Source organism: Struthio camelus, chromosome 15, assembly GCF_040807025.1.
Source record: "Struthio camelus isolate bStrCam1 chromosome 15, bStrCam1.hap1, whole genome shotgun sequence".
NCBI classification, from domain to species: Eukaryota; Metazoa; Chordata; class Aves; order Struthioniformes; family Struthionidae; genus Struthio; species Struthio camelus.
In genome coordinates, this window is record NC_090956.1 from 1,388,515 (window position 1) to 1,401,027 (window position 12,513).

General features: G+C 52.5%; 1 protein-coding gene across 3 annotated transcripts in view; it reads right to left on the reverse strand.

Moving 5' to 3' along the window:
• Positions 1-12,513, reverse strand: part of PRKCB (protein kinase C beta) — a 149,210-nt gene that overhangs the window by 44,745 nt on the left and 91,952 nt on the right. For all 3 annotated transcript variants that reach the window (XM_068908158.1, XM_068908157.1, XM_068908159.1), the window contains 3 exons: positions 9,081-9,237; positions 8,590-8,724; positions 6,198-6,294 (listed from right to left, as the gene is read on the reverse strand). In XM_068908158.1, the coding sequence (XP_068764259.1) occupies positions 6,198-6,294; positions 8,590-8,724; positions 9,081-9,237 (389 nt within the window). The remainder of the gene's footprint in view (positions 1-6,197; positions 6,295-8,589; positions 8,725-9,080; positions 9,238-12,513) is intronic.

A 12,513-nucleotide genomic window follows, 5' to 3' on the forward strand; every position in this document is an offset into this window, starting at 1 on the left:
TTAATGCAAATATTAAGGTAAAATAAGGGAATTTTTAACAAGCTTCAACACTGTTACTATCTGATATCAAAGAGAATTCTGCTCCTGTGCCAGCTCAGGCTGAACACAGGAAGCTACAAATTCATTTTCAAAAAAAACAGAATAGAAAGCTCTTCTCCCGCATCCCCAAGCAATCACACGAGCTGGCTCAATCACAATTGCTTATTAAGGAGCCTCACAAAACCCCCCCATTTTTAAACACAAAATCTCATCAGTTGCTGGGAACCTTCTCATTGGTCCAGGGGCTATCTAATTTGCTGAACCACAATTTGTAAACGCTATCTCACAATTTATTCGGTTTTAATTTTTAGAAATATGCCACAGCGTAGAGCTTGCACTGAGCTCAGTCTAGCATGAAATTCCATTAACCCGATTCCAGCAGTTCAATTTGACTGCTGCTCACAGCTCCTCCAGATAGGAGCCTTACAAGTAATCTCCAAGCCGCTGCTGCTGCTAATTGGTTATTGCAAGGCTCGCCTTGCTGTAAAATTCTCCATTCAAGGTCACCTGCAACACCTACAAACACATGAAAAACTCCTGCACTGAAAACTAAAGGAGTGGTTTCAAGGATTTGCAAACATCATAATTGCTAATGCAGCTCTGAAAAAGTGCCCCGGGGAAGAGGCTGAAATCATTCAACAGCCTGATACCTGCTACTGCTGCAAACAGCAACAGTCACAGGACACTTGCATTCAGAGGAAATGTTCCTACATTTAAAAGGAAATACAGTCATCTTCCCAAAAGGGTAGAGGCTTTTTCCTAATCTCAAACTTTAAACTTTAGCAATGTTCCAAAACCAAGGTAATATCTAGCCAGAGCATTTTATTTCAGCTCAGCTCAGCTGAAACAGCAGAGTCCCTGCGGGTTTCTCCCGTTCCCCCCATCACGAACAGCTCTGCCCGACTCCTGCTAGCTCGTCAAGGGTGAAACAACACCTGCATGGTGCTTTTAAGAGCAGCAATTTCTAAAATCATACCCAAGTGAAAACTAATAATATTTCCACTCGTAACAGTACAAAGTCTGGGAGACTTGACTCTTTATCCTTAGCCATTGTTGAAGGAGAAGCCTTTAATGGTGTGCCTGTGGCACCAAATGAAAGCTGCTCCCTGCATTTGGCCTGAGCGGGATTCAGACGCGTGCAGCTCAACAAGAGCAGCCTCTGCGTCACCGAGAAGCCAGCCTTGCGCTGTGCAACTTCACCTACAGCAATCCCGACACTATCGCGTTTCAAAGCTCTGTTTGAAAGATGTGTATGCTTATCCGCACACAAAACAGTCGTATTGTGTGAAAGCTTTCCTAAATACTCTATCACAGTTAAAAAACAATCTTGTCAGATCAAATTTGACGCTAAATTAACCTCTGTGAAAACAAGCTTTAACAAATTTCAAGGGCAATCATTATGTTTCCATTAAATTACACTCAAAAGCACACCTCTGCATTTCAGACAAGCACATTTTCTCGTGCACGTTTGCAGTCTAAACATTGCAGCATTGGGGTCGGTCAAGGGAATTTGAAGGAAACACTGGCCAAACCAGGATGAGACTTTCATTCCTGATCAAAACGGTAAAGAACAACATGAAGAGGGGAAAAAGGTAAAGGATTTTCATTTGCTTCATTTAAACAAACTTGCAAATTTTAGCCATGGCATTATCAGCAGTGTAGGCAGGGAGTTTCTTACGCACAGGCTTGCATCCAGGCATCTAAGGGTGAAAGTGGCTTCAGGTCTCTTTTTGTTGCCTACAGCCGTTCTTGAAGCCTGTATTTTAATAGGTGTCGCTTCAATCATATTTGGTGTTGCGCTTGACCTTAATTTGCAACATCACAATACTTTCACAGGAGATGAGATGAGGATGTAAACATAATATTACTTTTCTGAAAAAACAGGCTAAGTATGTAGCTAGGTCAGAAAGGGGAAATGTCTTTTCAGCATCCAAAATAACAGTCAGGGACCTGTAAGACCGCCCACCAAGTGGAGTAACTCGCTTTTGCTATTACATGTCTATAATGTCTATTTCTAAGTGAGTACAGAAGTCCTTTAACCTATTTTTAATACGGTCTTAACGCTCGCAAAATCTTGAGACCTTTCTAAGTTTTACGACTGAAGCATGCCAAATATTGCTCACAAAAAAATAAAAAAGTACTTGACCTTCGTTATCCAACTCCATTTGTCATACTTAATTTACTACATCTGAATTTATGCAATAGCAGCTGATGTTCACATCTATCAAGCTGTCCCAGCAAGCGGCTGATAAAGGCTGAGCAGAATTGGCAGCGTCTGTGCTGCAAGACCTCACGCTGTGCTTTTGTCTCCGCGCTCTCTCTTGCTAAGCCCAGGACGTCCCCGCTGCAGATAGCAGGCTGCAGGAGTGCACAACCGGGACCGCAGCCCGAAACGACGCTGCAGGCTGCCAGAAAGGGGGACCTCCTCCAGCGAGCGAGCAGGGGCAGCTCTGCGAGCGCCTGGCGTGCCTTCGGCACCATCCCGGGCTGGCACCTCAGCTCTCTTACCTTGCTGCTTTTGCAATGCTTTCCTAAGCCCACTCAAAGTATGAACCTGTCACACACACCTCAACGTCGGGCTGTTGCTTTGGGCTGCCGGAACAGGCCGGATGAAGCAGCGCTAACACAGATGGGCTGCAGGATGCTTTCTCGCCCTCCCCACCGGCGAGGCAATGCCAGCACCCTGCTGCTGCAGGAAACCAGGCTCCAGCACCTCCCTCCGACCTCCCAGGGGGGCCAGCAGAAGCCACTACCAAACTGCTGACTTAGAAGGATTTCTCTCTTTATAATATTGACTCGCTCACAACTGAGGATGCGATTAAGGAAAGATGCGGTAAGGTGAGGATACAGTCAGAGTCTCGAAGAGTGAAATGATACTTCTGGACAATGTATTTTCTGATCTGTAGTCAACTCATCTGTGACTTCAAACATGCACGTGATTTTAACACCACTGAAACATCAAGAAATGCAAGAAAAGCAGGGCAGGTAGCTAATTCTTTATAAAACTGACAAAGTATTACACGTGCATATGGTTATATCAACTGTCACATTAGAACTGTCTTCTTTTCTTGCATGTCCAGGGAAGTTAGATATAAGTGAGATTAAAAAAAAGAAAGGTCATTTGGAAAAAGGAGCTCTGCGGTCCCACGCTACCGTTATGGACTTCAGACTGACTTCCGTAAAGCCAACTGTTTTATTCCCTATATGGATCATTTCATATATGTCTCTAGATGTAATGCATTCATTCTCAGGGCTCTGGGAAGATTTTAACTATACTGAAAAATGGTAAAGAGCTATTAATTCAGTAATGTCTGGATCAATCATTCTGGCAAGAGCTTCCATGGCTTATTGAGTAGTAAATAGAGATTTCTCCTTGAAGCCTCCTTGAAGGGAGAGTTGGACTCACACTTCACCGAAATCCATAAAAGACGAGCACTGAAATCTCACCGGCTTCAGCTCACTTCCGTCGAGATCCTCGGTGCCGCTAGTGCTGAGCCCCGACACCCTCTGATGCTGGCAGCAGCTAAGCTGGGCCAGCTCCTCCGGGAGCCCCAGGTGTGATGAGGCTCTGCACAGACTTTCTTGCTCCTTGAGATCCCATATCCACATTCACTCACAAAAGCCCATCACTTTTACGTCCTTTGCTTTTCACAGGCACCAGCAGTGCTTTCCCCAAGCGCCTATCGGAGCCGGAGCTGGCAGCACGCAGGCTCCAGCAGCCCGAAGCCCTCGTCTTCTGCTCTCCCTGCATAGCTTGGGCACTACCCGAAACGCCGTTGATTTGCACATAAAAACCAGGAACACGTGATTGCGCCTGATATGCCAGAGCAGCTTTTTGGCTGGAAGAGTGAGAAACACTAAGAGGACAGAGCCCACCCCAGAGACCCTGCTCGGCGTGGGCAGCCTCCCTCCCGCCTCCCCGCGCAGCGCGTCCGAGCTCGCCCCGCAAACGCGTTGACCCGACGCTGTGCCTTTTCGCTGCAGCGTGACGGGCTCAGCTCAGACGAGGCACTGTCACCCGTCCGACCTTCGCTGTCCCTTGGCCTTACCAATCAGCCTCAAGTTCAATTAACATCGAGTCCAACTCTTTGCTCATCAGATTGCACCCGTATCCCAGCTAAGAGAGCAGTGCTACGTGCTGAGGTACGGAGGTATTACCTATATTATTGAAAACTAAATCACTGGCTGGTGCACGTCGCCTTGGTGTTCCAGGCTGAAACCTCGCAGAGTCCCATCAGCGCTTCCGCCGGGGAACACGTCGGTGCAAAGCGCCTGTCAAGGATCACTTCTGAGACGTGCCAATGCACGGAACCAACCATCATCCTCCTACTAACCAAACGAAGTCTCAGCACGCAAGGCAGCGTACAGGCGCTGCCGCGACACGACCTAAAACAGGTGAAGAGGGTTTCCTTCCGAGATTAGTTTCAAATCCAATTATATCAATATCTCATTTTATCTTAGTTAATGAATATTAACTTATAGTAAGCAGCAGGACAGAAAAAACAGACGGACAAATCCTATTACGTTGCACCTCAAAAGGAGGGTAGAGCTGCTGTTTCACAAGCATTTCCAGCATGCTGCCATCAGGAACAGGTACTCCAGGCCATGCCAGGACAGCCAGGATCTCTGTCCCTCCTTAATCAGAATACAGTGTTGGAGGCACATTAACTGAGGTATTTTCTCATCTAGCTCTGCCACGTTAATTTTGGCAAACAAATTGTGAATTATATAATCCCTAACAGCAAGAGAGATTTCATCTGAAACAACACGAATGAAAGGCCGATGTTTCTTCCACTGCTTTTGTCTCAATAAGAAGAAACGACCGCCTAAAAACGATGGGCTTCCAGACTGAAGGCAGCATGCTAGCACAGACCTGGGATCACACACACCCTTAGCAGTGCGCAAAGCACACAGCCAACATTACACAAAACTGTGCATTGTGCATTACTCTCTATTGTATTTTCAGCCTGACGTAACCACCAAAGAATTATTTTCCTATCTCTCTTCTCTTCACCCACCGCAAATGCCTGCTCCCAAACTGGGAGAGACATATGCACAGAGAGGTCACTGTGTTTTCAAATTAAAGTATCCTAGGAGGGCGAGATGGATGGTTCATTTAATGCGCCACAATTAGAAGAACCCTGCCAATCCCAGAAGAAAATTGTACGCGAATGATTCATACCCTACACTTCCAGCTCCTGGTTTATCTGAATCCTTTTCCCTTAAATTGGTGTTCTGAAAACTTTTGCAGAAATGAGCCCGTTTGGCTCCGGTGTCGCCGCTCACCCTCATTCCCTGGACCGCTGCACGGTCCTCACTGGACACCGGCACTCGCCTGTGTCCCCGGGGCTGCAGGAGCCGAGCGGCTGCAGCAATCCGAAGGTGCTACCTGGCCTAAACCCCCGCGGTCTATTGCTTCTCCTCCGCCCGGGAAGAACCGGCCTCCTGCAGCTTCGGGGCTGACTGCCAGCGCCTGGTATCTCCCAACTCACGCCAACAGATCAAGAAACACGGACTTGACTTACGAAAGAATTTGCTGCAAGTCCTCCAGGTTCCTGCGCTGCGTGAAACAACACGTGCAGAAACCTGCACGGCAGCATCACGGCTGCAGCGACTCCCTGTCTTTCCAAAGACTGAACACGCGTCCACAGCCCAGCTCAGCAGAAACCTAAAACCCTACCTCAGCCATCCGGCAAACGGACAGAAAAGCCCAACCGCTGTCCCTCTGCAACACGAAGGGGCCGCAGGCAAAGGGGCGAGCCCAAGGGCAGCGCCAGGAAGCCGCGCGAGCATCGCCAGCCTGCCGCTCCCGAGCGGGTCCTTCCTTTAGCATTTAACGTGGCCAAACCATTGCTGGAAAGCTTCAAATCTTCGGAGCGATTTCTTTTTTGCTAAATTTACCTGCGCGGCTTACCTTGTGGAAACGCGAGGCGCACCTCGCGCCCGGGAGGCGGCAAGGGCTGGCCGAGGGCGCGCGGGCCGCCTCAGCGGCGGGTGCCCGCGGGACGAGGGAGCAGCGCCGGGCCGGGCCCTGCTCCGCGTCCCCCCGCGCGGCCGGGGCGCAGAACCGGCCGGCGAAGCCCGCGGCTGAGGGCAGAGCCCACCGTGGGCCGGCAGCAAGGAGAAAGCGCTGAGGTTCCCAAGAAAAACGAATTCACCTCAAACTTCTGCCGCAGCTCCTCGTTCCCTTCTTCTCCCTCGGGCGGCACCGGGACGTTGAAATACTCTCCTTCCTCCTGGCTCAGCAGCTTAAACCTGGAGGGACACAGCGAGAACGTCACGTCAGCACGGCAGGGATCACAGCAGGCTGGGCCGCACCGGCGCCCCGCTCTCCGGCCGAACGGACCCCAAACCCCGCCGCTCCTCACGCTTCCGCCCCCGCTCCCGGGCGGAGGGCTGCTCCTGGCGTCCCTCGCTGGACACCCGAAACCACCGGCGCCTCTTCCGCGGCCCGAGCCTGACCCAAACCCCCCCCGCGAAACAGGTCTCCCCGGCGCCCGCCCCGAGCCCGCTCTCGCCGGCAGGAAGCTCCGTCCTGCCTCGCTGCCGGCCGCTGGCCGAGCGCCGACCGTCCCGAGACTCTCACGGGAAAAGGGGGGAAGGAAAAAGAAAAGTTTAACCGGCAACTATCAGAAATCACAGGATCGTCACTCAGACCTGAGGCTTCTCCCAGAGCCGCAGGCGAAGCCTGGGCTCCGTCCGCCAGCCAGCTCCGGCAGCCCCCAGGGCACGGCCACCAGCCACGCGGCGGCTGGGCCGGGCCGGGCCGGGCTCTTCCTCGCAGCCCCCGCTCTCCATCCACTGCGCTTCTTTAGGCACGAGGCGCACAGCAGCGCTGCTTCTAGGGTTTCTTCCAGCTAAACACTGCGACAGGGAAAATTGCTTAGACCTCCGCTTACGTAATTTTTAAAAGGCTGGGAAAACTATCGTGCTTTGCGCTGCACCAAAACGGGCAACGCGCCAATCCCAGCGGCGCGCACGCCCCGCTGCAGGTGACTGCAAATTTAGCAGGAACTGACAATTCTCTTTTTTTTTTTTTTTTCTTCCTGGAAAGGAAACTATGTCTCAGTCGAGGTCCGTTTCAGGACGAGGGAGGCTTGCGGACCTGAATACCGTTCTGTTCTCAGCTTTGCACAAATCCACCGCACGATTTCGGATGCGCGACTCCCGTACCGGCCCTGACTTTCCCCGCGCATTGGGGCTGCTACGACTTCCGCTCTGCATCAGCCAGGAAACCCTACGGGCGCTTGCAAGGAGTCCACAAGCCCCGGAGAAAAGCTGCTAAGTTTTGCCGCTGTTCGATGAGAAGAAACACTGCAAGGCGCGACGGGACGGCCGCAGCCGGCAGCCCGCTGCCGCGTCGAACAGCTCCGCTGCCCCAGCGCAGGCACGGCGCGGGACCCGCGTCCCAGCGCAGGACCCTCCTGAACAGGAGAAGGCAAAAAAAACAGTAACAGGTGATTTTTCTTCCTGGGCTAGCGCATCATCAGGCAGCCATCACGCGCCACGCGGTCGGTGCGCCACGCTGTTCTCTTTGCTAATTCTTCCCTTCCTAAGTTCTCTCCGATTTAAATGAGAAGCACAGAGCTACCGCAGTGGAAAAGATGGAGAATCCAGGGTGCTTTCTGGCCTCACATAATGCAAATTGATACCATATGGTTTTTGGCTTCCAAAGGACTTATAAAACCTTTTTTGAATAACTACACTTCACATGGAAAGCATGGAAAGGTAACGTAGCTCTCAGGCATCAGTGACTAGGGGGGAAAAAAAGGAAATAAAAAAGGAACGTATCCTGCTGGGGAAGATAAAATGGAAATGCGCGGACCCATTCAGCGTGAGTCGCACAGACCCACTGCGTTCACCTTTCGCAGGATAACAAGCGACAGTAATTACGTGCTTTGGACAGCATTTCTCCTGTTACTGAAAAGCATCCCTTGTCACCAATTTTGCTAGTCCATCTGCTACTGAAGCATCTTCCCCAGACTGAATTCATGTTCTTCCCTCCTTTTTCCTGACCAGCGAACCACCTCGCTCCCCGTACACTCAGGCCTAGGAAGACACGTGGCCTTGCAGGACACGAATCCCACCGGGACTGCTCTGGACAACGCTCTTGCTCCTCTGCAAGCCGGCAGAGTCTCCTTGCGAAGCCTACGCGCTGGGACCCCGAGGGAGCCCCGGCCCCCGTGGTTTTGAACAACACGCTCAGAAGCCCCGATTTCCAAAAAATCCCAGAAGCTGCAAGTGGTACAACTTGGTAAAAAGAGGCACAAAGACACAGAGGAGGTAGCACAAACCCTGTTCGTGCCGGGCCCTCAAACACCGTCCGGCCTTGTCCGCCCGTCATCTACAGCCTGAGCACAGCACCAGCCTTTTCCTCTGGCCTGAGAGGTGGAGTCATATGCTGCACGGGAACCAAAGCAACCGATATCCCTTGAAGGAAGGGTCATCAGCACGAGAATGACGGGCTGCCAAATCTCCGTCCATCAGGACCAAAAAGGCCAGCACCGCTTTGCCCATAGCTCCGCGTTTTTACAAGACCCGGATTCTTACCATCCGTCGACTCCTGCCTTCTGCAGCTCAGAAATCCCAAAGGACAAGGAGCCCATGAAATCATTCCTGCTGGTCAGATCCCAGTCCCAAATCTCCACGGACAACCGTCTATCTTTGTCTGCCTCCTTCAGTTGGCTGGAACAGAGGAAAGAAAAAGGGATGTTTCTATTTTGGAAGCTATCACGCGTTCAACAAGAACGCGGACACGAAATGAAGGGATGGTCTTCAAAGACAACGCAGCTCTTTCGCGCTCAGTTTCCCGTTCCAACCGGACAACGTGGCGTTCCTTCCCAGAAACGCTCAGCTCTGACCAAAGTACAGAGCAGAAGTTGGAGCACTTCTGAGTCACATTTACAGAACTGAAAAGAATTATTTCTCAGGTGATTCAGCTTAATCTCACTGAATAATTAAATCAGAGCAAATACAACCACGCTAACTCTTGGGGGTGAGAGAAATTAGTTTACAGGTTTAAACATTTTCCTTGTACTTACAATTTAAATGTCTCGTTCCACTCAGGATTCAGGGAGCACTTTATAGTTTTGGTCTTCTGTTTGCTTTCGTTTTTGGGGTCAGGGATTAGTTTAAGTTTCACGTAGGGATCTGACAAGCCATTAGGATCCATAGGAACTAGGTTTTTAGCATCTCTTACTGGGGACAAAAAGAAAAAAAGGATTAAATTCAATATTCAAACTATAAAAATACACATAAGCCTAGACAACTTCCCTATATTGCCAGTGATATGAGTGTGAAAACAGTGATTAAAAACAAAATGAAAACTGAATATACGCAGACATGGACGTTATACAAGAAACGACATACTGCTATTAACGCGAAGCAAATACGGTCCTAATGGACGATGCAGGCTGGAGGATCAACTCAGAAGACTGTTTTCATTTACTGATAGGATGATTTGTTCTCTGCTTGCTTGGCTCTTTAGTAGCTTAAAGTTGCAGTGGTTTAAAGCTGCCTTTTCTCTTACATCTCTGTAAACAAAACAGTGTTGATTTGTGCCTCTCCTTTGGGAGAGGCGGGAGCAAGAGGTGACGCGTGGCCGTGGTTTGGCTGGGGACTGCTGTGGTTTTAGCTTTCCAGTTCCTCTAAGAGCTTCAATTTTTCCTTGTGTCCTTCCTGAGAGCCTGGCCAGGACTCCCACGGGCTTCCCGTAGGTTTAATCCAAAAGGCAGGGTCCTCATCTTCTCAGGCGCTTCAGGAAACTTGACTGGGCCCCTCTCTGCCTCTTAGGCGTCAAATCAGCCTTGTGACTTTGGGCCTTCCCGTCTCTGAAAAGTTGTTTTCCAGAGGCAGCAGCTGGCGCGAACCTTAATGCAAAGGGCAGGACCACGAACAGGAACGTGGTTCGCTCGGAGCAGCCTCTCCGGGAACTGAACGTAGCAGGGGACGAGCGAGAAGCCGAAGCTGGAGGTTCAGGACGCGCGTCGTCCCCGAGGCGAGGACAGGCGCCGGGGATCGCGCCGCCCACCGACCTGCACCGGCGAAGGGAACAGCAAAGCAAGGGCCGCAAAGGGGGCCGGCCCCCGAGGCAGCGCTGCGGCGGCAGGGTCCGCGCGGGCCCCGCTGCGCCCGGGCAGGTACCGCACCAGGGCGGACAAGGCGAGCGGCTCGTACGGCTGGTCGCTTAAACGCTTGAAGGCAAATAAAAAAAGCAGCTGCACGGCGCGGACGTGGGGGGGGACTTCACAGCGGGAAGGGAACGAGCAGCCACAACGCAGGCGCGGCGAAAGCCGCCGGCTTCGAAAACGTTTCTTTGCAAACGGCGCTTCTCTCCAGGAAGGGCAGGCCTGGGACGCGCGCGAGGAGCATCGTTTGCGACGCGGGAACTCAGCGTCTCCGCAGCCCGGCTGCTGTAAGGTGCCGCGTCCAAGGGAGACGCTGTTTGCTTGCTCGTGGCGCTGACCATGGAGCAAAGATCCTTCCAGAGGCCTCCAAAGAGGTTCAATCATGGGACAACGGGCAGAAGAGGGGGAGGACGAACCTGCAGGCTACCTAGAGCGCCTGTAACTGGACTGCAGCTTTGACAAAGAAAACGCCGTCAGGACGATCCGAATCTTGTCCCCCAGATTAAGTCAAAGCGGGTCTGTCTTCTGGGAGAAGGGTCTTATCTTCCCTTCAGCCTGCGCAGAGATAACAAGGACGAGCAGCCCGACGGGGTAAAGGCAGCGACTCTCCTGCCCAGGCTGCAGCCAGCAGACGCTTTTTTGGGAGGTATTTGGAAAGTGACCTCTCGGGGCCCCCGGAGGGGAGCCGGCAGGCAGCCCGCGCCCCTTGGCCCGCGGTCCAGGCGTTACGGGGTCGGGCGACGGGAACTCGGAGCGCGGCCTGCACCCACCCCGGTCGCGTCGCCGGCGGGTACTGCCCGGGGCAGAGCGCGCCCCGTTCCTCGTCCGGAGGGGGCTGGCTCCGGCACGCTGAAAGATACTTCCAGAGAGCCGGCAAAAGCAAAAATAACTGCTCACTTCCCAAGCCATCAGTGAAGAGCTTCTGCTGCAAGGTTGGGAGCCAGACAGTTTTAAAAAAGGGGATTAATGCTTCAAAATCTGCAATCTACTGCTGTCCTCCTGAAGCCTGGCCCGACCTCCAGCTCCGCAGAACAAAACTTGTAGCCAAAAAGCAAATCTGCATTTATAAACCAGGTCATTTATCAAGCGTGACACCCTTTGACAGGAGCGCGCAAGACAGAGAGAGGCCGGCGTGCCGGGGTCCGCGGGGAGGGTGCTGAGAGGGGGCTTCCTGCCAAACCAGGGGACCCCGGAGCATCCTAAGAGCGTTTCTGAGACGGCGTCCGAGGAGGAGGCTTCATCCTTCCCGTACGGGAAGGGGACCAAGTCTCAGAAACCTTTTTTTATTCCCAGCAAACAACAGGTAACTCCAGGGGAAAGTTAAAGACCAGACCTGGGTGGTTTTCTAATTTCTCAGGTTATCGCCAGCTTGTTACTCAAACTACCCCTCGGCCGACCCCAGAAACGCAGGACTCCGCAGCAGCGCCAGGGCTGGCAGAGCACCCGAGCACAACGTGGGCAACGTCCCCCGGCCACCACCGCCACCACCGCTGCCACCACCACCACCACCGCCACCACCGCCGCCGCCACCACCACCGCTGCCGCCACGACCGCCACGTCCGCCACAACCGCCACCACCACCGCCACCACCGCCGCCACCGCCACCACCGCCACCGCCACCGCCACCACCACCGCCGCCACCGCCACCGCCGCCACCACCACCGCCACCGCCGCCGCCACCACCGCCACCACCACCGCCGCCACCACCACCGCCACCGCCACCACCGCCGCCACCGCCGCCACCGCCGCCACCGCCACCATCGCCGCCACCACCACCGCCACCGCCACTGCACGGCACGGATGCGCCCCAGCCTTTCCCGAGAGCGGCCTGAGCGGCAGCACCTCTTTCCGTTTACAGCCGCTCGCTGTGACACCAGCGGCATGACTTTATTTCTATAACGTTCAGACAATCACGTTCACATGCCATGTAATAAATTAATACAATTTTTTTAAAATTTTGGACCTAAGTACTGACTCTGCGCTTTGGAGGATAGGCAGTAGTTACTCTGTGACTTAATTTGGACTCTCAGTCAAAATTGTCTGTAGAAAGCTTTGTGCCATCCAAGGGGAAAGGCTTGCAATCTGCTGTGCGAAATCTCTAAGTAATGAGTTTAATTTCCAAGGACCCTGCAAAGGCTCCGCACTGATACAGCTGGGACGCCTTCCTCTCCGCCACCCTTTATCAGAGGAGAAGAATACATATTTTCTCATCACCGTTACAGGCTTTTATCTGTGCCTTTTTGATAGGAGGAAAAAAAAAGCCTATCTTTATAACCACATTTTTGAGTTATAACATACAAAAGCGTATTCGGGAAAAATCCCACCATAGGTCCTGAAAAGCCATTCC